The sequence below is a fragment of the Oncorhynchus keta genome, chromosome 32 (assembly GCF_023373465.1).
Source record: "Oncorhynchus keta strain PuntledgeMale-10-30-2019 chromosome 32, Oket_V2, whole genome shotgun sequence".
Classification (NCBI taxonomy): Eukaryota; Metazoa; Chordata; class Actinopteri; order Salmoniformes; family Salmonidae; genus Oncorhynchus; species Oncorhynchus keta.
The window spans coordinates 13,695,531-13,721,678 of NC_068452.1; the positions used below are offsets into that span (position 1 = coordinate 13,695,531).

At 44.3% G+C, this 26,148-nt stretch overlaps 1 protein-coding gene across 4 annotated transcripts in view; it reads left to right on the plus strand.

Moving 5' to 3' along the window:
* si:ch211-126j24.1 (phosphofurin acidic cluster sorting protein 2) overlaps positions 1–25,218 on the plus strand; it is a 95,715-nt gene extending 70,497 nt beyond the window's left edge. Inside the window, exons 15-25 of one of the 4 annotated variants that reach the window (XM_035747004.2) lie at positions 1,304–1,410; positions 1,590–1,744; positions 2,096–2,206; positions 4,716–4,827; positions 5,302–5,334; positions 7,831–7,873; positions 11,756–11,798; positions 12,170–12,308; positions 12,966–13,189; positions 18,698–18,811; positions 21,081–25,218. In XM_035747004.2, coding sequence (XP_035602897.1) covers positions 1,304–1,410; positions 1,590–1,744; positions 2,096–2,206; positions 4,716–4,827; positions 5,302–5,334; positions 7,831–7,873; positions 11,756–11,798; positions 12,170–12,308; positions 12,966–13,189; positions 18,698–18,811; positions 21,081–21,199 — 1,200 coding nt within the window. In that variant the 3' untranslated portion in view covers positions 21,200–25,218. The remainder of the gene's footprint in view (positions 1–1,303; positions 1,411–1,589; positions 1,745–2,095; positions 2,207–4,715; positions 4,828–5,301; positions 5,335–7,830; positions 7,874–11,755; positions 11,799–12,169; positions 12,309–12,965; positions 13,190–18,697; positions 18,812–21,080) is intronic. The other 3 variants (XM_035747005.2, XM_035747006.2, XM_035747007.2) reach the window with 3 other exon arrangements.
* Positions 25,219–26,148: the final 930 nt, after the last annotated feature.

Consider the following 26,148-nt stretch of genomic DNA (forward strand, 5'->3'; position numbering starts at 1 on the left):
TGGTCAAGCGCAGTCAGGTCTGGAGTGTTCCTGGGTCATTATTTTATTAACCATGGTCATTATGGCCAAACCGTTCTATTTTTGTTTCATCGACCAGGGGACATTTCTCCAAAAAGTACGATCTTTGTCCCCATGTGCAGTTGCAAACCGTAGTCTGGCTTTTTTATGGCAGTTTTGGAACAGTGGCTTATTCCTTGCTGAGCGGCCTTTCAGGTTATGTCGATATAGGACTCGTTTTACTGTGGATTTTGATACTTTTTTTTTAACTTCCAGCATCTTCACCAGGTCCTTTGCTGTTGTTCTGGGATTGATTTGCTCTTTTCGCACCAAAGTACGTTCATCTCTAGGAGACAGAACTCGTCTCCTTCCTGAGCAGTATGACGTCTTCGTGGTCCCATGGTGTTTATACTTGCGTACAATTGTTTGTACAGATGAACGTGGTACCTTCAGGCGTTTGGAAATTGCTCCCAAGGATGAACCAGAATTGTAGAGGTCTACAATTTTTTTTCTGACTTCTTGGCTGATTTCTTTTTATTTTCCCATTATGTCAAGCAAAGAGGCACTGAGTTTGAAGGTAGGCCTTGAAATACATCCACAGGTACACCTCCAATTGACTCAAATGTTCTAGCTTCTAAAGCCATGACTTCATTTTCTGGAATTTTCCAAGCTTTTTAAAGGCACAGTCCACTTATTTTATGTGAACTTCTGACCCACTGGAATTGTGATACAGTGAATTATAAGTGAAATAATCGGTCTGTAAACAATTGTTGGAAAAATTACTTGTCATGCACAAAGCAGGTATCCTGACCGACTTGCCAAAACTATAGTTTGTTATCAAGAAATTGTGGAGTGGTTGATACACTTCAAATCAAATCAAATTTATTTATATAGCCCTTCGTACATCAGCTGATATCTCAAAGTGCTGTACAGAAACCCAGCCTAAAACCCCAAACAGCAAACAATGCAGGTGTAAAAGCACGGTGGCTAGGAAAAACTCCCTAGAAAGGCCAAAACCTAGGAAGAAACCTAGAGAGGAACCGGGCTATGTGGGGTGGCCAGTCCTCTTCTGGCTGTGCCGGGTAGAGATTATAACAGAATATCTCTAAGCCGAGCTGGAGAAAGGCTTAGCAATCAGGGGGAATCCATTTCTTATGTAAACATAATGCAACTCTGAAGCATGTGCGCTCTCAAACACAGACTGTGTCGGCTTCTGATCCCAAGCCCCGTCTCACCTCTGTCTTGAAACCCCTTTCAACCCCGTTCTCTCTCTGCCCTCTGTCTCTCATTCCCTCACTTCCTGCAGTATCTATCTGAGATTCTCCATGAGCACAGCCAGCCTATCGTGTGCACCATCTCTGGTGCGGATGTCCATGCGGCCTTCAACACCATAGTCACCAGGATCCAGAGATTGTAAGAACTCGCTTCCTTCCTCTTTCTAATTCAATGATTGTATTTGAGAGAAACAAATCGAATTCACTTTAACTTTGCTTCATTGTAAAAATGTAAATGTTTCTTGTAGACTTTTTAATGTGAATTTTAAAACAAGTTACTGTTTCTCATAATGTTTTTTCCCCCACTTCTCTGACTAGCTGTAACTGCAATGCCCAGACACCCCCCACCATCAAAGTGGCAGTGGCCGGAGACCAGAGTTACCTCAGCACCATCCTCAGGTGCTTCGTGGAGCAGCTAGCCAACAAGACGCCTGATTGGCTCAGCTACATCCGCTTCCTGGTCATCCCTGTTGGTAAGCAGCAATTCAGCCAATCGCCATGGAGTCCAAGTTCGGGTTGGTCGTCAATTCCATTTCAATTCAGTAGATTTAGGGGATAAATTGAAACTATCATTCATGCATTGGAAAAGTTCACAAACTGTAGAAAAATGATGGCCTAATTACCATTCTGCAGGCATAACGCAAGCCTCCCATAAATCATGCATTGACGTCAAACGGAAAACTGCACACAAAACACTAGTTACAGGAACAGATCTCATATAGGACCCTGGGTATCATAGCAGGCTAACAACATACAGACTAGAAAAGATGGACTCCATTTTGTTTTCCTGTGTCCTTCTAATCAGTCTGCTCCTCCCTCTGCAGGCACTCATCCTCTGGCCAAACACATGTCTTCGTTCGACAGTAAGTTCAACAACATCTTCATGGACGCTGGCTGGAGGGACTTGTTCGGCAGACTGGAGGCCCCAACATCAGGTACAGCAAAGAGCTGGAGCAGCAAACGCTTATTATGAGCCAAAATACCATGCAGGATAGGGATCTGCTCATAATGCTTCATAAATGCAGTTACAAATGTTTCGGAACATCTATCAGCATTATGGTGCGTTATGCGTCACATCAAAACAATGTTATTGATCACATACACGTGTCTAGCAGATGTTATTGCGGTTTTAGCTAAATGCTTGTGCTTCTAGTTACGACAGTGCAGCAATATCTAACAAGTAATATCTAACAATTTCACAACATATACACATCAATCAAAGTAAAGAATGGAATTAAGAATAAATATATGGACAGGCAATGTCAGAGCAGGATAGACTAAGATGCAGTAGAATAGTATAGAATACAGTGTATAAACTCAGCAAAAAAAGAAACATCCCTTTTTCAGGACCCTGTCTTTCAAAGATAGTTTGTAAAAATTCAAATAACTTCACAGATCCTCATTGTAAAGGGTTGTTCAATTAACCATAAACAATTAATGAACATACACCTGTGGAACGGTCGTTAAGACACTAACAGCTTACAGACGGTAGGCAATTAAGGTCACAGTTATGAAAACTTGGACCACTAAAGAGGCCTTTCTACTGACTCTGAAAAAAACACCAAAAGAAAGATGCCCAGGGTCCCTGCTCATCTGTGTGAACGTGCCTTAGGCATGCTGCAAAGAGGCATGAGGACTGCAGATGTGGCCAGGGCAATAAATTGCAATGTCCGTACTGTGAGACGCCTAAGACAGTGCTACAGGGAGACAGGATGGACAACTGATCGTCCTCGCAGTGGCATACCACGTGTAACAACACCTGCACAGGATTGGTACATCCCAAACACCACAACTGCGAGACAGGTACAGGATGGCAACAACAACTGCCCTAGTTACACCAGAAACACACAATCCCTCCATCAGTGCTCAGACTGTCTCCAATAGGCTGAGAGAGGCTGGACATCAGTGTTCAGACTGTCTCACAAGGGGTGATGTTTGGATTTGCATTTATCGTCGAAGGAATGTGCGTTACACAGAGGCCTGTACAGGCCTGTACTCTGGAGCGGGATCGATTTGGAGGTGGAGGGTCTGTCATGGTCTGACATAGCACTCACCTCTGTCATCATGAGGTGCTTTGAGAGACTTGTCAAGGATCATATCACCTCCACCCTACATATTATTCCATTTCTGTTAGTCACATGTCTGTGGAACTGTCACCCACATGTTAAGTTTTCTAGACCCACTTCATTTATTCAAGTGGCCATTTGCATACCCCTGAGTTAGAAGCTGTTTTTCAATAGGTCAACAGACAATGCAATCGCTATCACACTGCCTTATCCCATCTAGAGAAGAGGAATACCTGTCAGACCATGACTGGGATAGGGAGAGATTGAATATGTTCATAAACACACCAGCCAGCCGTCTGGGCCGGCAGCCTTGCGAGGGTTAAGACTTTTAAATGTCTTACTCACGTCGGCAACAAAGGAGAGCCCACAGTCCTTGGTAGCGGGTCACGTCGGTGGCACTGTGTTATCCTCAAAGCGGGCAAAGAAGGTGTTTAGCTTGTCCGGAAGCAAGGCGTTGGTGTCTGCGACGTGGCTGGTTTTCCTTTTGTAGTCCGTGATTGTCTGTTGACCCTGCCACATATGTCTCGTGCCTGAGCCGTTGAATTGTGACTCCGCTTTGTCTCTATACTGACATTTTGCCTGTTTGATTGTCATGCGGAGGGAATGACTGCTCTGTTTGTATTCTGCCATATTTCCAGACACCTTGTTATGTTTAAATGTGGTGGTTTGTGCTTTCAGTTTTGCACGAATGCTGCCATCTTTCCACTGTTTCTGGTTAGGGTAGGTTTTAATAGTCACAGTGGTACAACCAATCCTATACACTTCCTGATAAAGGCAGTTACCGTTTCAGTATATTTGTCAATATTATTCCCGGAAGCTACCCAAAACATATCCCAGTCTGCGTGATCAAAACAATCTTGAAGCGTGGATTCCGATTTGATCAGACCAGCATTGCATAGTCCTTAGCACCGGTACTTCCTGTTTGAGTTTCTGCCTACAGGAAGGAAGGAGCAAAATGGAGTCGTGGTCAGATTTGCCGAAAGGAGGGGGGACTTGTATCCCGGAAGTTGGAGAAACAGTGGTCTATAGTGTTTCATCAGCGCGAGTACTACAGTCGATATGCTGATAGAATTTGTTCTTAAAAAGTACTAGTTTGTTAATTATAATATCGTATTTATTATTAAAAACATTATTACAAATATACAAGTTATTATTTATGTACAGGGTATTCATTGCAGGAAGTTTTACCGAAAATTTATTTTAGTATAATATGCTCGCATCCACACAATATTAGTATATTTTGATGCTTCTACTGTTGCATTAGTGTATGTGTTGAATGATAATACAATACATGAATAATAACACTAAAATAATAATACATGGGATTTAAAAAGGGTGTAAGAACAAAAACATGATAGGTTGTGCCCTCCACTTTGAGTTTCCATAGACAACATTGATGTAGCAGGCCGCGTGTCTCAGTACCTGGCTGGGGCCAGCGTCTCGCACCAGTGTCCCATCTCTGAGGCCATGCTCACCTACAAACAGAAAAGGTAAGGTGTGTGTGTGTGCAAGCAAGCGTGTGCATGCATGTGAGTACAGAATGAATGGGTGATATTTAAGGGTGTGTGCATGTGTTTATGAAATGTCTGGTAAAATGTAGATATTATGTATGTAGATATTTTTGTATGCTATTATTCTATTATGCTATTAAACTATATTTGGATTATCTATTGTATTCTATAGTGCTCCCTCTACGCTTCAGATTTTTCAATTTAGTGGCTTCATTCTCATTAATTTATCTTTGGAAAAAGCAACACTAATGCTAATTTCAACCATATTCAATCACGTTCATCGACCACATTTGCTTATTTAAATTAGCACCAACAGAATAACAACATGTGAACTCCACTTTGACAGAACATATTTTGCGACAGTTGACTCATAACTTGCGACAGTTGACTCGACGGCTCGTACCATTTTACCACACTGAGTTATTCTACCTTTTTCTTTCATTTGCATTCAAGGAAGAGAAGCTTGTATTTTGATTTTTACATCAGGTACCTGGCCGCAGCCTTTCGTTTGACCCCGCCCCCCTGCTGTGTTGCATTTTGTACACCAATATAACCTGTGACCCCTTGTTGTCTAATGTCTAACCCGCCCACACATAACTCGCTGTTCGTCTTAACTTCATATCTGGTCTGCATCGACTACCCCCGTATTGATTTGAGTTTTTGCATGTCTTACTGTCTTAACCACTTGTTTGTTTGTCTGGCTTGGTTGGCTTTTGGTTTGGATTTGGTTTGGATAATATACAACCGCATTAAAGGTACAGTCAGCAATATGACATCATCATACACTGCTGGGTGACTTCCTGCTTACAGAAGTCAACAACAAAAGTCAAATCTGCCGAGACTGCCTCAAAGGAGTGCCGAACTTGCAAATTGGAAAGAGCCCATACTTGCCATCTGTTATTGTTGAAATATGTAATCAGGAAGTCGCCCCGCTGTGTTTGATGATGTCACATTGCTGACTCTACCTTTAAGGTCTCCCACATACATTGCTCTTTGAAGTTGGGAACAGTAGGGCAAACTGTTGACTCAATGAGATCTAAGAGAAAAAGGTTGACATTGATGTGTTCTTTCCTATTACCTCAGAGAGAGGGGGACGAGTGTAAAGGAGAGATGACAGTGGAGATCTAATTAGGTGGTTTGAAGAGGAGGGAAGGAGGGAGGGGTGGGTGGATAGTGCAGAGGTAGAGAACACCAGCCACGCACACGACACACACACCTGCATGTGTGACTGTTATTTACAAATCTCTGCTCAGATGTCACTGTTGACCCACCTCAGAAACCATTTTTGCCTTGTAAGAGTGTAATGATACACACACACCCACACACTTTATATCCACCAGGGAGGAGGAGCACTCAAACATTTAAAGGTCACCTTAACAATTACCAGGCCAATAAAAGGCACGGTGTACTGTATTATAGGAACAAAGGGGTGCTGAAAGGTGACTTTTGATTGGCTAATCCCAGTCTCTCCCGGTCTCCCCTTGGTGACAGAGACAGAGTCCACTGAGTATTGTCACAACATGACGAGAGCCGACCGAGTCCAAACTCTGCAGAGAGGAGTAATGCTTTCATCTATCATGTGTTTTCAGATCAGTGCCATTGAAGAACAGGAGACCAGGAGAGGAAGCCGCGTTAGAATATTGAGACACACCTGAAGATTATCCTAGATCAGGGCTCTACAACAATGTTCCTGGACTGTTTTTGCTCCAACCCCAATTATAACTAAACTGATTCATCAACCTGCTATATATTAGAATCAGGTGCCCTCGATTAGACTTAAAGTGAAACCCTACAGGATCGTAGCTCTCCAGGAACAGGGTTGGAGAACCCTGTCCTAGATAATATTCTGGTCAGATAGGCAGATAGTACTGTACACCAACGGCCCGACTTGAGTTTGCTTAATGTGCATCATTTGTACCTACTTGTCTTCTTTCTATTTGAAAAGCAAGGGTGCAAAGTCTCAGATGTGTATACTCAATATTTTAGTCAATGCTTTTTCCATCTTTAAAAACTCTAGAAAACCCTCAATGCTACTCTCAGGTGTGTTTCACGAGGGAGATGAACTTGTCATGCTCTGTTTGTCCTACCTCTTTGCTATCCTAACATGCTTTTCTCACAGCTCTTTTCACCATGCGCTCCAAAAATGCACCCCCTCTGGCCTCATTTTGCAGGTTATTTTGGTTTTACACCAGCCGTATCCAGCTTTTTGAGCTAATTTGGGGGGGATTTGTGAGAAATAGGGAAGGATAGCTTTGGTAAGACTACGGCAGCACTACCAACTTCACATAGACGTAGTTGACTGGGACCGAACATATGAAATCCTAACTATCCTTTAACCCTCTGTCTATAAAGGCCCCTTTACAAATACAGGGGTGAATTCTAACTTCTACTTAAGTAAACTTTTTCTTTTTGCTTAGTCTCCCATTGACATCAATGAATAACTAAGTTAAAACCTAAATGTACCTAAATGGAAATTAGGATTTGCCCCACACTGTATACCGGGTGTGCATAGCTCTGGTCCTTGAGTGCCATAGTTCTGTTGATTTCCGTCTGTTGATTTTTTTTTTCAGCCAATCAGTATTCTTAAGTACTGAGAAACCAAAACCAGCGGGATTGCAGAACTCACCCTGTATATTGGGTTCACATTCAATGTCACCAACCATGTTAACCCCCTCACTCCTCCACTGCTCACGTCACAGCAGGCTTACAACACATCCGTTTAGGGGTCGGTTGTAAGGAGCGTTCCCTGGCATTCTCATCGCGGCATGACCTTCATTCCCAAAATGTTCCTGGTTTTCCAGAACCAGTTGGGAGGCGCCATGTCTCATCGATTCCGATTGGACATCCCTTAGCCACACACACAAACTCATTCTTCCTTCAGCGCCATCACACCACCACATCCAAACAGGGAGAGTGTTGATCCTGGTGCGTTGTGTTAACGCAAAACTAACATTATTATATGTTATCCATTCGCTCCCTCAGCCCTGACGAGGACTCCTGTCAGAAGTTTGTGCCATTCATTGGGGTAAGAATATTCACTTGCAACTAAATAACTTGAGTGTTATCTTTGAGCGCTCATCTCCAGTTAGATAATTATCTGTCATTTATTTGAAGCTGTCATGATAATACACAATAACAACAGATTTGTATTGCTGTTTTATTGAGAAAAGTTTTACACGCAATGACTCTGATATGTGGTTGTTTTCTACTTACACTCTCACAGTGCATTCAGAAAGTATTCAGCCCCTTTACTTGTTCCACATTTGTTATGTTACATTCTAAAATGGATTAAATAAAACATTTTCCTCTTAAATCTACACACAATACCACAAACTAACGAAGCGAAAACAGGTTTTTAGAAATTGAGCTCCGGTGGATCCTGTTTCCATTGATCATCATTGAGATGTTTCTACAACTTGGAGTCCACCTGTGGTAAATTCGATTGATTGGGCATGATTTGGAAAGGCACACACCTGTCTATATAAGGTCCCACAGTTGACAGTGCATGTCAGAGCAAAAACCAAGCCATGATGTTGAATGAATAGTCCGTAGAGCTCCGAGAAAGGATTGTGTTTTGGCACAGCTCTGGGAAAGGGTATTCTTGCAGCATAGAAGGTCCCCAAGAACACAGTGGCCTCCATTATTCTTAAATGGAAGAAGTTTGGAAGCGCCAAGACTTGTCCTGGAGCTGGCCGCCTGGCCAAACTCAACAATCAGGGGAGAAGGGCCTTGGTCAGGGAGGTGACCAAGAACCCAATGGTCACTGTGACAGAGCTCCAGAGTTCCTCTGTGGAGATGGGAGAACCATCCAGGAGGCCTTTAAGGTAGTGGCCAGACATAAGTCACTCCTCAGTAAAAGGCACACGACAGCCCGCTTGGAGTTTGCCAAAAGGCGCCAGACCATGAGAAACAAGATTGAACTCTTTGGCCTGAATGCCAAGTGTCACATTTACATTTACATTTAAGTCATTTAGCAGACGCTCTTATCCAGAGCGACTTACAAATTGGTGCATTCACCTTATGACATCCAGTGGAACAGCCACTTTACAATAGTGCATCTAAATCTTTTAGGGGGGAGAAGGATTACTTATCCTATCCTAGGTATTCCTTCCTTTCTGGAGGAAACCTGGCACCATCCCTAAGGTGAAGCATAGTGGTGGCAGCATCATGCTGTGGGAATGTTTTTCAGTGGCAGGGACTGGGAGACTAGTCAAGATCGAGGGAAAGATGAACGGAGCAAAGTACAGAGATGTCCTTGATGAAAACCTGCTCCAGAGCACTCAGGACCTCAGACTGGTGCAAAGGTTCACATTCCAACAGGACAACGACCCTATGCAAACAGCCAAGACAACGTAGGAGTGGCTTTGAGACAATTCTCTGAATGTTCATGAGTGGCCCAGCCAGAGCTTAGCCGCGCAGACTTGAACCAGATCGAACATCTCTGGAGAGACCTGAAAATAGCTGTGCAGCGACGCTCCCCAGCCAACCTGACAGAGATTGAGAGGATCTGCAGAGAAGTATGGGAGAAACTCCCCAAATGCAGGTGTGCCAAGCTTGTAGTGTCATAGCCAAGAAGTCTCAATGCTGTAATCTCTGCCAAAGGTGCTTCAACAAAGTACTGAGTAAAGTATCTGAATGCTTATGTAAATGTGATATTTCCGTTTTAATTTGGGGTCACCTAGAAATGTCCTTGTTTTTGAAAGAAAGTACATTTTTTGACCGTTAAAATAACATCAAATTGATCAGAAATACAGTGTAGACATTGTTATTGTTGTAAATGACTATTGTTGCTGGAAATGGTAGATTTAAAAAATATATATATATATATTATCAGCAACTAGGCCCATTATCAGCAACCATCACACTGTGTTCCAATGGCATGTTGTGTTAGCTAATCCAAGTTTATCATTTTAAATGAGTAATTGATCATTCGAAAACCCTTTTCCAATTATGTTAACACAGCTGAAAACTGTGCTAAAAAAAATCTGATTCAAGAATAAAAAAAACTGGCCAACTTTTGACTAGTTGAGTATCTGGAGCATCTATCAAGGCACAAGGCGAGACCTAAATGCAGACACAGGAGGCAGATGGTTGGAGTCTTACAATATTTATTAATCCAAAGGGGTAGGCAAGAGAGTGGTCGTGGACAGGAAAAAAGGTCAAAACCAGATCAGAGTCCAGGAGATAGAGTGGCAGATGCTCATGGTCAAGGCAGGCAGAATGGTCAGGCAGGCGGCAACAACGTCCAGAAACAGGAAAGGGACAAAACCGGGAGGACTAGAAAAAGGAGAATGCAAAAAAAGCAGGAGAACGGGGAAAACGCTGGTTGACTTGGAAATTACGAACTGGCACAGAGAGACAGGAAACCCAGGGATGAATACACGGGGGAAAATAATCAACACCTAGAGGGGGTGGAGAAGGACAGGTGAAACAAATCAGGGCGTGACAGCATCAGCATTTGTGGGTTCGATTACAGGCTCAAAATGGCCAGAAACAAAGAACCTTCTTCTGAAACTCGTCAGTCTATTCTTGTTCTGAGAAATCATGGCTATTCCATGCAAGAAATTGCCAAGACACTGAAGATCTCGTGCAACGCTGTGTACTACTCCCTTCACAGAACAGCGCAAACTGACTCTAACCAGAATAGAAAGAGGAGTGGGAGGCCCCAGTGCACAACTGAGCAAGAGGACAAGTACATTAGTGTCTAGTTTAAGACGCCTCACAAGTCCTCAACTGGCAGCTTCATTAAATAGTGCCCTGCAAACACCAGTCTCAACGTCAACAGTGAGGAGGCGACTCCGGGATGCTGGCCTTCTGGGCAGAGTTGCAAAGAAAAAGCCATATCCCAGACTGGCCAATAAAAATAAAAGATTAAGATGGGCAAAAGAACACAGACACTGGACAGAGGAACTCTGCCTAGAAGGCCAGCATCCCGGAGTCGCCTCTTCACTGTTGACGTTGAGTGAGTTTGTCAATTTCTACCCCTGGTCAGCTGTAAGTGCTGTTAGTGGAAGTGGAATCATCTAGGAGCAGCAGCGGCTCAACCGCAAAGTGGTAGGCCATAGAAGCTCACAGAACGTGTGCCTTGTAAAATCTTTTGTCCTCTGTTGCAACACTCACTACCGAGTTCCAAACGGCCTCTGGTAGCAACATCAGCACAAGAACTGTTCGTCGGGAGCTTAATGAAATGGGTTTCCATGGCCAAGCAGCTGCACACAAGCCTAAGATCACCATGCACGATGCCAAGTGTCGGCTGGAGTGGTGTAAAGCTTGCCGCTGTTGGACTCTGGTTCATTGGAAATGTATTCTCTGGAGTGATGAATGACCCTTCATCGTCTGGCAGTCTGACGGACTAAACTGGTTTTGGCGGATGCCAGGAGAACACTACCTGCATAGTGCCAACTGTAAAGTTTTGTGGAGGAGGAATAACGGTCTGGGGCTGTTTTTCATGGTTCGGGCTAGGCCCACTAGTTCCAGTATAGGGAAATCTTAACGCTATAGCACAAAAATGACATTCTAGACGATTCTGTTCTTCCAACTTTGTGGCAACAGTTTGGGGAAAGCCCTTTTCTATTTCAGCATGACATTGCCTCCGTGCACAAAGCGAGGTTCATAGAGAAATGGTTTGTCGAGATCGGTGTGGAAGAACTTGTCTGGCCTGAACAGAGCCCTGACCCCAACCACATCGAACACCTTTTGGGATGAATTGGAATGTCGACTGCGAGCCAGGCCTTATTGCCCAACATCAGTGCCCGACCTCACTAATGCACGAGTGGGATGTTTGACAAGCAAGTGTCCACACACTTCTGGTCATGTATTATACCTTGGTTAAATGTACTGACTGGATAAGAGTGTCTGTTAAATGACCAGAATGTAAATCTCAATCGTGGTTTTTGTCCCCCCACAGCTGGTGAAAGTGGGCATCGTTGAGCACAACCTTTCAACCTCAAGTAAGACATCCTACTCTTTATTTTCCTTTGACCCTATGTTTGCTTTGTATTGTCTGATAATCCATTGTTTCGAATGAGATGGGAGAAAGAAGGGAAGACTGAGAGAGAAGAGGCCCAGCAGGCAAAATACTGAATGCATGATGTCTTAATCATGTAATATTTTTCTTGTAAAATGGTTTTCTGGTTAAAAGACTTAATATAACTCTTTTACAACCGCTGTTGCGCCTTTTTCATGATGAGATCAAGACGTCATGAGACAGACGTCATATTGGTTGTTAATTGGTTACATAACCCGAATAAACCAGATAAAGATGCATTTTTTTCTGGTTACTTAAAGACGTTAACAAAACCTCCTCCTCCCTAATCCCCAGTGGACTCTGATGATGCTGTGATGGGGAGCATCAATATGCTGGCCTCCCCTCCCCCCCAGCCGGGACCACCCTACATGAAGGACCTGACCTGCACCCCGCCCCCCTCCCCCTCCGTCTCAGCCACCCTCGCCGGAGCCGGGTACGTACTATACCCAAGATGTCTTGTTAATTAATGTCTCTTTCCTTCCTTCTTTCCTTAAACATTATTTGATCTCAAGGTTCAACCTTATAACTGTACAATGGCTACAACCCCGACAGAGGCCCATTGGCCACAGTAGTCAATAAAACAATTTCAGTAGGTACAGGCCACACCTTCCACATTAATTCGTTTCTTATTATATTTTGGGTTCTGATGGGGTAAGGCAGTGGAACTTTGCTCATGAGGCATTTGTAAACTATATGTTATTAATTTAAATGGCAAAAGATGGACCAATCTGGAGTGTGTGACAAAGGATAGCCATCCTTCAACACCCCGCTTTCCTGCCACTCCCAGATGAATGACCTTTCTCCATCCAGATGTTCCTTGGAGACCAGATGGTGGGAAGGGGGAACGACCACTTGTCTTCAGTGTTCTGTGTTCCAGTCTTTCACTGGAGCTCTACTGTACCCTTTCTCTTCTTCCTTTTTATGACTTGACCTGTAAGTTGTACATAATAAACTAAACTGTCTACAGCCACACACAAGTTCAGATGGTACTCTACCTTGCAGTTTGGGCCTTTTTCTTCCCTTTCATGGATACAAAACGTTCATATGACGTTCTTGTGACGTTTCTCTCCCATATCCCTCCGCCATGCAGCTCTCCGGTGACGGGCGGGGAGGTGATGGGGCTCCAGGTGGACTACTGGGCATGTCACGGCGTCGACAAGAAGAAGGAAGGCGAGAAGCGAGACGTGGGCATCAAGAATACCCTAAAGAGCAACTTCCGCTCGCTGCAGGTGTCCCGCATCCCCAACGGGGGCGAGCTGACCCCTCCTCCCGGCATGGCCATGACCGTCGTCATGAAGGAGAAGAACAAGAAAGGTGGGTGTCGCTTTACTGAAAGCCAAAGAGTGTAATGCGTTATTACTCAAATAATGGTATTTTAATTAAACATAAACCCCAAACAAAACCTCAGGGGAGCATCTTCCCTCCCCGTCACCCTACAAAATACCTTTCCCTATCTCCCCGTCCCTAATCTATCCCCTTACAAATCTAAATGACACCCAGCCCTAAACCCCCCTCCACCTCTCCCGAGCAGCATGCTGCCCCCACTTCCTCTCGTCCCTCTTCATCCTCCCCCTACCCTTCCACCCTCCTCACTATTCCTTCCACCCCCCAATCTCTCCCTGTCTTCACCATGTTCTGCCTGGCTTCCCACAGCCCCCGTTTAAAGAGACTCATGACCAAAGTGCCACAGCAGCTGTTCCGCCCGAGGACCCGTGTTAGACCACACCATTACGCTTCTCGCCTGATACGAGAAGAACACCCGCAGGAGGTAACCGGACGGGTGTATCACTGGCTGAGCAAGCTCCGTTAACAAGAAAGAAACAAAAATTGTGTCCAGCTTGAGGGGGAAATGTGGTACCCCCCTACCTCCCTCCCCTGATGGGACAGATCATGCGTGCCCTGGCGACCCACTCGCACCTGCCACTCCACATAAACTGAAACACAAGCCTCACTAGAGGCCTCCTCAGACAAGCCGGCAATGGGTAGATGTATGCCAAATACAAAAGAGACGGCAACACATCCACCTTTAGGACCAGGACTTTGCCCATAAAAGACAAATACCTAGCCTTCCACATTGCTAGCTTCCTCTGTACCACTGCGATACGCATGTTCCAGTTTAGCGTCGCTGAGGCACATCCGTTCTACCGCGCCATCTTCCGAAAAACTTGACGGAAGACTTTGCATGGTTCAGAACTGCTCCCGACGCTCGGGTGAAATCCCCAAAGATGGCAAGGGACCTTGTCAGGCACGAGTCCTTGCACAACAGCAAGGAAGTGTCGTCGGCGTACTGTGTCATCTTAACACGCAGCCCACCACTTCCAGGGATCAGCAAGCCTTCCACCCATGTGTCTGCCCTAATGGCAGCCCCCAGAGGCTCCATGTACAGAACGAAGAGGAGAGCCGAGAGTGGGCACCCCTGCCTGACCCCAGACGAGAGGTCAAAAACGTCACCCAAGTGACTATTTACACTAACTCGGCACCCCGCTCCGACATATAATGTACGAATCCATCCTATAAACTTCTCCCCAAATCCTAATCGACCTAACACTCTGAATAAAAAGGATCTATTCACGCGATCGAAGGCTTTCGCCTGATCTAGCGCTGCTACCATTAAAGGCAGTCCTCTATCTTCAACCCAAGCGATGGAGTCCCTGATTAACTGTAGGTTCCATCTAATAGAGCGGCCCTCTACCCCGCACGTCTGATCCTCATGAACGACGTAGGGAAGGGCTGTGTGCAACCGGTCTGCTAAAACCTTTGCAAGTAGCTTGTAATCTACACACAGCATGGTCAACGGCCGCCAGTTGCCAAGGTCTGTTACTTCCCCCTTCTTATATAAAAGTGACAGCACACCAACAGCCATTGATCCCCCCGGGACCCCCGTCTCAAGGATGGCCTTCAAGACTTCGAGGACCACTGGTCCAAGTATACCCCAAAACTTGAGATAAAACTCAGCCGGCAGCCCATCCATCCCAGGCACCTTCCCTTTTCCCATCCTCCTAAGAGCGCTCTCAACCTCTTCTAGTGAGATCTGGGCCTCCATCACTTCTCTAATGTCCTCCGGCAACCGCCTGAACAAGTGTTCTAAAAACACATTTCCCTGCTCTACATCTATTTCCCTTTCCTTAAATAAACCTTGGAAATGATCAGTTGTCACCCTGACCATATCCTCTGGTTCTCTAACTATACTACAATTTTCTTCCCTAACACCATGCATTACCTTCCTACTCTGTCTGGCCCTAACCAACTTAAAGAACATAGCAGAACAAGTCTCATTATGTTCTGTAGAAAGCCACTATGAAAGCCCGTGCCCCAGGACTACCTGACATGATGGCTCCTTGCTGTCCCCACTATGCGCACGCTCCAGGAAAGCTCTTGAGCCTTCCGCTCCTGCAACTCCCTGAGCTGCGCCTTTGAGGCTGATGTACGAAGGGCGGATCTCTCCCAGTCAAACGACCCGCCGAGGTTGCCTGCCTCGTATTCGAGTTCAATTAACCTTTGGATACGATCCACCTCCCTCCTCTCCTCCCTCCTTTTTTCCCTCTTGCAATACCCTATTATAAAAGCCCTAATCCTCACCTTAACTTATTCCCACCACTCTAACACCCCCTCGCACATGGACCGGAGGCCTTCAAGCGAAACCATAAAACGCGTCAACAAAAGCCTGCTCCTCCAGCACATCCCGATCTAACTTCCAGTACCCCCTACCAAAGAGGCAGACTGGCGACCCCACCTGCAGGAGCACCCCGTCGTGATCCGAAAAGAAAACAGGCAACAGCCGCCCAGACAACTTACCCAAAGACCTGGGTACAAAAATATAGTCGAGCCTCCGCTCAACCCCCTGGAGTTGCACCATGTAGGACCGTCCATTTTCGGAGTAGTGTGCAGACCACCATCTACCAGACCATGGCAAGCCATTAGCCCGGCAATGGCGCCTGCACTGCTATCCCCCCCTCTTCCTAAATCTGTATTAAAATCCCCCCTTATCACTAACTTCCTATTTGTGACACACAGGGGCGTCAGACAGTCCACCATCTCCCTCCTGTCTGCCACCACCTGTGGCCCATACACCACCACTAATCTAAATGTACAATCCCTTATCGTGACATCCACCCCTATAACCCTCCCCTGCATTACCACAAAAGAATCCTCCACTTTTACCTCCCTGTGCCCAAACAAAATCCCTACCCCCGATGAGTGCACCCCCCCAACACCCCAAACCGACTCCCCCTTGTCCCACTCCCTCTTAAACCTACTAACATCCCCTCCATCCCTCAGGTGAACCTCCTGTAAAAAACAAAAATCAAACCCCACACCCTCCAAATAACTAAAAACCGCCCTCCTCTTAACAAAATCCCTTAAACCCCTTACATTTAAACTAGCAAAAGTAAAATTAGACCCCATGAAAAAAGAAAAACATGTAATACACTCAAATTCTAAACTCAGACAGAAAAAAACAAAAAAAAACAGGAGACTCACCCGATGCTCCCCTGCTCGATATCTACCGGTGAGAACACCATCCGTACTCCCGACATCCCCCCCTCTTCCTCCATCTCACCATCCCAGGATGCAGGAATAGTGTTTGGCTCCGGGGTGCCCTGCCCCTGGATCTACCCCCACAATCCTCCCCCTCCCCAGTGTTGCAGCTGGTTTGGAAAAAAATCGGGGAGGCTGAGTCCCCAAACAAAAAACTCCCCACCTCCTCCTGTACCCAGTCCTGAGTCTTGTTAGGTGTGTCCCCACCCAACAGAAGTTGAGGGCCTGGGGAAACCAGCAGCAACCCAGAGGTTTCTCCCACCCCCATCACTCTCTTGGCCATCCCCTCCCTCTCACTGTCAGCCAATCATGAGGCGTGCTTCTTTCCCCTCCTCTTCTTCCCCCTCCCCCCCCCCTGCTCCCCCCCCCCCCCCAGCTGCAGACGCATATGACCTCTGACGGGCCGGGCACCCCCGCCACAGGTGCACTGACGAGCCACACCCATGGCACGTCTTAGGCTCGTCACAATCCCTCGCCTCGCACCCTCCTCTTCATTCTCTTCTTTGGTGATGACGGCAGTGGAGAGATACCACCCCCCCCCCCCGCCAGCTCCTCCACCATACATACCCCTCATCTCTTCCACCAGGACACTTTCCCCCCAGTCCACTTGCTCTTCCACCGTCTCCTTCTCCACCACTCCTCCCTCGCTTTCTTCTCTCTCATGCTCCTCCACTCGGTTGCCTTCTTCCGCCGCTTTTCCTGGTTCTCCTACTCCCGTGCCTTCCGTTTCCTTCTCTCTTCCATCCGCCGCTTCTTGCTCCTCCTCCTTCCTTGTGGCCTTCCCCTCTGGACCTGTACTCTGGTCATGAGGCGTGCTTCCTTCCCCTCCTCTTCTTCCCCCATCCCCCGCCCCCCCCCCCCCAGCTGCAGACGCATATGACCTCTGACGGGCCGGGCACCCCCGCCACAGGTGTACTGACGAGCCACACCCATGGCACGTCTTAGGCTTGTCACAATCCCTCGCCTCGTGTTCCTCAGATCCACAAAATCTGCATTTTCTTGTACTGCACGAGGCGAATATGTGACCGTAGGCCATGCAGCACCTGCAAAATGGGGGCTGACGTGCATTAAACAACGTCCCCTGTCAGCCCCTAGGGAGAACATAGCAGGAGGATGGAGGTAGCCACCATGTCCCTTTGGGTCCTCTCTGAGGAGGGCCTGGAAGCCTCTCCTCCCATTCCAAATCCAAGGGAGTCTTTGAGGTGCCTTGCTGAGGAGACGTTATCCATGTATCTCCCCAGAAAAGCCCTCACCTCTTCGTCCTTAACGTAAGGGTTGTAAATGTTGACAGTTACAACCCTAAAGTTATTCTTCGCCAGGCTTGTTATTTCATAGTGGCACATCGGCCTCTCACCTCCTACTGCTCTTGCCCTTCTCAGGATATCATCGTGTTTTTCCTCTGTATATAGTGCCACGTCGTATGCTCCCTCCAACGAGTTGCCTTGGAAACAAAACATGTCCTTCACCGTCAGCTTTAGAATCCCCATCAATATTATCCTTCCAAAAGATTCCCGTCCTAAAGGCTCCAACTCCTTTTCCTTCCAAGCAAAACTAATCGTGTTGGCCAGCCCAATCCCAGGGACCGACCGTGTTGATGTATTTAGCACCATCTCCGCAAAGAGAATGGCGCTCGTTCTCTTCTCTTCCAAAACAAGGAAAAAAGAAAAACCAAAGTGACCGAGCCTATCTGGTGAAACTACACAGAGACAGGAACAATCACCCACAAAACACACAGTGAAACCTAGGCTACCTAAATATGGTTCCCAATCAGAGACAACGAGAATCACCTGACTCTGATTGAGAACCGCCTCAGGCAGCCAAGCCTATGCTAGACACCCCTACTCATTTACATTTACATTTAAGTCATTTAGCAGACGCTCTTATCCAGAGCGACCTACTCAGCCGCAATCCCAATGCCTACAAAACCCCAATACGAAACACAACAAAATAAACCCATGTCACACCCTGGCCTGACCAAAATTATAACGAAAACACAAAATACTAAGACCAAGGCGTGACAGCATGTTATGTTTTTCTTGTGTGTCACTGATGAAGAAGACGTCTTTTTTTGGTTGTAATCTAGTTGGCCAAATACAGCAACAACCAGATGTTGTGTTTATGTCGTCACGAAAAATACATCTTTACCTTTTACCTTTACATCTTTAGTAAAAATAAATATAATAATTGTAAAATAAATGTTTTATTTTGTACCGTGTATGGCAAATTATCTCTTTATTTTACTGATGTCCTCTCTCTCTCTTCTTTTTCTCACACTTTGATGAGCAGTGATATTCCTGAGTAAAAAGCCCAAGGAGAAGGAGGTGGACTCCAAGAGCCAGGTGATCGAGGGCATCAGCAGGCTGATCTGCGCTGCCAAACACCAGCACACCATGCTGAGAGGTACAGGCCTGACAAACACACTCACACATATGTAAGCATACACACATACCCACATATAGGGCTGTTGCGGTGACCGTCAGTGCTTGACTTGGGCAGGAGCTGACCAGAGCTGAGTACTGGCACATCACATTTTCTACTGCTTGAGCTCCTGTTCCTCGAATAGAATATTAACTCAAAAGTATTGTGGAGCTCCTGCACCTAAATGTAAGCAGTACTTGCACCCAAAATGAGTACGGTCACCTATTTCAGTCCAAATCAAGTACTGCTGACCGTATTACCGCCACACCTGCAGTCATGAGTCATGACCGCAGTCAAATTCCATGTGACCGTTGAGTCACGGTAATCTCCTCTGGACATGTGTTAGTAGTACCCAACTCACTAAAGACCATCAGGTCCTAATGGCCTGGTACTCAGCGCTCTATTGTCCCTCTAACCACTCTCATATCAATGCAAATAGAATCGAAAAATCTCAAACACTTATCATCAAAACAGTATCATGCTTTTAAAACTCACCGCACTGTGATTGATCAATTTGAAGATAGTAGGTTGAAACTGTAGTTTGAAGATAGTAGGTTGAAACCCAACATGACGAAATTGACAGTACTTTCTAAGGTGATGATTAATTCAAAACACCCATACGCATATTAGAGCATTTGCATACGCATAGGCCTATATATGAGTCCAAGCCTGGGAAAAAAATGAAATTCAAATTATGATTGCCTACCGCATAGGCCTATTACGCACGGCATAAAAACAAGATAGATTTAAGTTGTAGAAACTTTGGTCTAATTGGTCTACTCTAGCCTATACTCCAAAATGAAACAAGTTCTAGTAATCACCTTTGAATGTGTACTGGATTATTAAGCATACTGGATGGATTGTTTACCTTACCTTATGCTACTCTCCAAACTATCTATCCATGAGTCTGGGAGAGAACATATAGGCCTAGGCGATGCTGTTGGTTCACTGATTGTGCAGGGCGGCTTACATAGTTAAGCCTACAATCATTTTTTATATTTTCACAATTAATAGGCTGACATTTCCTTTAGCTACAGAATCTCACCACCATGCTTCTCCATCTCCTCCTCTCTCTCCTTCATTCCTTTCTCCAGCATGCAGAGAGAGGGGCTGTCAACAATTTAAATGAAATATTGTTTAGTTGTGAAAACGTTACTATGGTTTCAACCAAAAAAAGGAGGAGCCCAGCTGCTACTATATTTATTTCTCAGCTGCTCATATTAAGCACATGCTCCACTATAAAACCAGAATAGCTTACCCGGCATGATTGGAAAAGGAGCCGTGGAAAGCCGCCTTCATTTACTATTTGAGTGCACTTGATGAGAGAGCAGCGTGTGCAGCCTGAGTCAAGGAACAGAGCGCAAGCTTTTATTTGCGACTTTCTCAAAGCATCAATGGCCTATAGTCGCATCATGCAGCCCATATATGTTTTTATTTCTGAGACATTCTATCATTCACAACTAAAGTTATCAAATAACACAAATAAATCTAGTGTATAGATCCTGTTTCAAATGATCACTTTTACGCTCAACATAGCCACTTCATATGTGCACTCGCATCGGAATAGGAAAAATATCCTTTCTATTGTGTTCAGCTACATTTTTATTCAGCTAAATTCAAATGATATTCTTCTTAATATAAAATTATAATGTAAATTAATGTCACGGGATTCATAAGCATATCTTGTCTGCTAAATGAACTAGCCTACAGCCTATGGCAAGGAGCATAGCCAGATTACATATATTCTCTTCTTCTGAAATACATTTTCTTTGTATAATAATGTTTCCTTAGACCTGCCTAAAAGAAATAATGGATTCATTGTGATGGTGTCTATTAAATGTAGATGTTCCAAAGGCGCACATCAGCGGCTTGTATGCGTGGAGGCTGAGCGTGTTTATGTTAATTAACGGGAGACCAACAGTAATTAGACTAGAAATGTCATGACCGCCACAGCCCTCCCCACACTCCCCACACATCCCACTCTGCATCCCTTCAACGCAAGCATGCACCCATATGTTCAATAATACATGTACACTACATACTCATTCTGTTTATACACATACTGTAGAGTATGTGCTGAAGGCTATTCAGGGAATTCACATGAACCTATGTGTGTGAATACACATAAGGTTCATGTGAATTCCCTGAATAGCCTCTATTCTATTTTTTGAGTCTTTAAGATGTGCAATATTACCACCAAGTGGTTGAAAATGAACACTTTTGCATCTCTCTCCCCTCTCTCTCTCTATAGTGTCCATTGACGGTGTGGAGTGGAATGATGTCAAGTTTTTCCAGCTGGCCGCCCAGTGGCCCACTCACGTCAAGCACTTTCCTGTTGGCATCTTCGGCTACACCAAGCCTGCCATGTGACATATCACTGCCACCTAAACCCAAGTATGGGTAGCTGCAGCCCAATATGGCGACCGGAGTATGGGCAAGCGGGTGTGTCGAAAGGAGTGGGCGTATGGAAAGCTAATCAGCTATTTGGGAAGATTTGTTGCCACTCAAGACCGTTTTGCATGGCTGATACGAGTCAATAAGCCACCGACCACTGCAGCGGTTTTGTATCGAGGTGCCTGCTGACCGGAGGTGCTTCCAACTGGGCAGCCGTGTCACATAGTCGCCAGCGGTAGCTAACATGGCAAAAACAAAAAAAATCTCCCATGATTTTGTTTCCAATAGGATAGAAGCCTACATAAGAAATAACTAATATTGATAACCATTGAGATTTCACATTGATACATACATACAGTCTACTCAATGGGCAGGGCATGAAGGGCAACAACACCTGGACACAGTGTCCTTGCTCCCGCTTTGCCAAGCACCACTGTCCCGATGTGAGAAGTAGCTATTTAGTAATATCAGGGTGACAGTCACAGTGAGCATACGCATACAAGCAATAGTACACCCATCATCAGTACTTTTCATTTTTTTTAAATAAACAATTTGTCAGTTTTACAACTTAAAAAGGTACAATTATTTGTGTAAAACTAAAAGCGAAATACGATAGTTGTGTGGTAAGAACCGGGAACAAAAAAAACTGCATCATCAAAACCGTCTAACCCACTGGTTCTCAATCCTGGTCCTGTGGACCCAAAGGGATGCACATTTTTTTCCCCCATAGCACTACACAGCTGACTCAAATAATAAACTCATGAGACTTTGATGATTTAAATCAGGTTTGTAGTGCTAGAGCAAAAATCTAAATGTGCACCCCTTTGGGTCCCCAGGATCAGGATTGAGAACCAGTGGTCTAACCTATAGTAGAGCGCTTTCAACACACCCACTCCTTTCCACATGCCCACTACTTTCCTTTCCACACACCCACTACTTTCCTTTCGACGCACCCACTCGCCCATACTCAGGTCGACATATTGGGCTGCAGCCCCCTTCTCTCTAAACCCTGACCCTAGAACAGCCATTATCTCCCATAGAGAGAGACAAGCTGGATTCCATTCTGAAAAATCACTCCCCTCCTTTCTGTTCTTTGATATTTGTATTTACTAGATATTGAGGCTATAAATATGGTAATAGCTCCATCAAGTGAAGATTATAGGTCCTTACATGCTGGTTCCCAATGTTTCAAAATGAAATTATTAGAAATACATTTCTAAGTCTAAGTTTGAAATGAATCCAACTCTTTCAGCTCACCATGGGCTTTCCAAGTTACCGAAGGTAGTGGGGAAAGCTGGGAGTAAAATCCACCAGATTGGAACCCAGCCGAGGCTGCTCTGACCAAGCAAAAAAACGTAAACAAACCCCCTAGTCCTTTTCCTGTGGAAACTGTCCAATTACAAACCTGTGTTCCCAGTATAAAATGGATGTTGCTGTCAACGTCAAATGTTACTGTTTTATCCACCAGCAAAAAAAAAGAAGGGAAAAAATGTATGCTGCCTTTTAAGTATAATAGTGTATATTGTGGTTAGAAACTTAGAATGGCCACCTGTAATGGCAGCTTTGTTGGCACTTTTTGTTACTATATTATTATTTCTGTGAAATCCTATATTGGTAAATGTCCTGTATATAATGCAAGAGGTTTGAAGGGGTGCGTTGGAGTGTGTTCGCAGTGTGTGCCGGGAGGCAGTGTGGTTACTGATATTTAAGGGAAAGGGTGGGATGCTAAGAGAGGAATTGCTGTGAAATTTGCAGAGGAACCCCTCTTGCTATGGAGAGATGTATTTCGTTCTCTTTTTTATTGAGAAAAGTGACTTAAGTTTTTGATACTTTCAAGCTAGTATACTTGCCTCCTTGATTTAGAAGCACATTTTTCGGAAACAGAATAGGGACAATCAGTAAACCAAGAAACTTGGCACTGTATAACGAGAGACGTTCATCAGAGAGTGGGATGTATCCTTTGACGAGATCAATGCAGGGACTTCACTTGTGAATTTGTGAAGAGGGACGTAGGTGCATGCAAGAATCTCTGGACACAAACGTGAATAGGACAGAGGAGTGAGTGTGGGGGAGGACAAGGAAAGAAGGAAACAAATGTCTTGTTCCCAGTGCCCTGCTCTAACACACCTGATTAGCCTAGTGTCTCTGCAAAGGGCTCAGCAGTGCAGTTTTCAGTAATACCTTTCTCACACTACTACTGAGTTGATCCAAGCTCTACTGCACTGGCCTGGTTAAGCAGCCATTATAGTTGCTGGAATTGTGTTCCAAATGACCAGGTGGAAAGAAAATACAGTTAAACATAGTACAGTTTGGCTTGGTACAGTAGTGTGAAAAGGGTATAAGAATTGCCCAGTGCATTGCTCGGTTCTTAAACTATTTACCGGTGACTTTGAAGTGGTGTTCTTTTTTCTAACTTCATCCATTCTGAAAGACAGCAATCCCTTTACGATCCTAGCGTGCCGTATTCAACAATGAACAAATTGCTGTCAACTGTTCTCTGTTTTTATACTCTCTTTAAAGATGGACCCACTCATAACGTTGAGTCAAAAAGGGCCACAGGCTTCGTTGGTTTTTAGGGTATTGCCAGGATTGACTCTGGGTACATTGTGAGGGACCATTTTAATGTCGGCAATGTTTCTGTATCGTGTGTTGATGTTGTTTCATGAGGTGTGTTTTCTCATAGACCTATGAGGGAAATAACGTCCTGTGCCACTTCAGTCGAGGCTATGCAGGACACTGGAAGGAACTTGGAAGTCAAAACATCAGATTCCTGCCTTAGTTATTCCGCCTCCGTCTTTTGACCTGGTATGTTTGTGTTGTCTAATGTGACTTGACACAAAAATGCATTTAATTTGGATGAAAGTGTGTTTTGGAGACTTTTAAGTGTGTGTGTTTGTGTGTGCATGCGCTGATAAGGGATACTGTGTAACCCCATTTGTCAATTTCAACCCTTTGAAAACTATGGCTTCACTTGCGATTAGATACTACATCTATAGTATTAGTATTATTTGATGTATTTTTTGTTAATCTTCACAGTGGTAGATGATTTTAACAACCGTGTATGTTACAGTAAATGTTATCCTTCATGCATTGCTGACCGTCAAGGTGTCTCGTGTTTTTTCCTCGGAAAGAGGGAAGGTCTTCAGTCAATCCCACTCATTTCACTGTACAATGTTCCACTATTTCATGATACAAATATACACTATATATATAAAAGTATATGGACACCCCTTCAAATGAGTGGATTCGGCTATTTCAGCCACACCCATTGCTGACAGGTGTATAAAATCGAGCAGAGCCAAGTAATCTCCATAGTCAAACATAGACAGTAGAATGGCCTTACTGAAGAGCTCAGTGACTTTCAACGTGGCACTGTCATAGGATGCCACCTTTCCAACAAGTCATTTCATCAAATTTCTGCCCTGCTAGAGCTGCCCTGGTCAACTGCATATTCATGCCCATGATTTTGGAATGAGATGTTGACCAGGTGTCCACATACTTTTGGTCATGTAGTGTATGTATACATAACTGATACATAAATATGTTCCACTACTTAATAATACATATTTATATTATAGCACTACTTTTGGGAAGTCAAGCGGCACCAAGTAATACCTAGAAAAACTGGACAGTCTAATAACTCCAACATTGAGCTTTACAGCTCTTTTAAGTATAGTTAAAGTTTGCATATGTTTTTGCACAAACATTATTTTAAATGATGTGACAGACAGTATTCTTTTTTTTTTTATGAACCACTAAGAGAATACAAGGTAAAATCTCTTGTTTTTATGATGTCATGTTTCATATCAGTTTTTGTTTATTGAAATATTTGTTTTATTTACATCTTACTCTTTATTAAGTTTTGTATGGCCATTTTATTATTCTAACCCTTTTCAAGAAAAGAGTTGAGCTCTTTTGTAAAGAAATTCTGTTTGGAAATTGGGTTTTGAAGTGTTGTAAGTGAAAAACAGGCTATTAAAGGAGTGTTGAGAGAATTTGCGTTTGTTTTTCTACTGTTTAAATTGGGAAAGATACTCATGTTGTCATAATACCATGTAACTATTAACCATACTGAGACTTTTCTTTGCATACAGAACACACACACAGAATATGAGCTCATATCTGAGGCTGGACAGTGTAACATAGTGTTGTATTTCCCATACCAACAGCAGATGGCAGTGTCATTGTACACATCTGAATCATGATATGAATCTTTCACTTTAATGTTAATAATGTCAGATAATCCACACACCAGAGCTTAATTTCATATTCATTAAATCCGATCCAACTTTGGTTATCAAATAGGAAGCCTGCACCCTACCTCTGTGCCGTTCAGAGGCAAATCAAAATGTATTTGTCACATACACATGGTTAGCAAGTGTAGTGCGAGTGTAGTGAAATGCTTGTGCTTCTAGTTCTGACCATGCAGTAATATCTAACAATTTCACAACTACCTTATACACACAAGTATAAAGGAATGAATAAGAATATGTACTTACAAATATATGAGTGAGTGATGGCCGAACGGCATCGGCAAGATGCAGTAGATGGTATAGAGTACAGTATATACATATGAGATGAGTAATGTAGGGTATGTAAACATTATATAAAGTGGCATTGTTTAAAGACCGGTCTGCTGATGATAGTTGAAGGCAAGTGTACATTCAAATTTATAAAGAAATGGTCATCTCATGAGCACAATCAACAATAGCTGACTTGGGCAAACGTCCAGGGATTCAATTTGATCACGCATTGAAAAGCGCTGACAACAATTTGGCTCTTAAAGGCATCTATCTATATGAACCCAGGTCTGCTGATGATAGTCCTCAAATGTTTTGCAGATATGAGCAATTCTCCAAGATGAACACAAATGGTTTCTAGCAAATCATTTGGTTTTAAATCAAACAAAAGTCCCATATCATGCT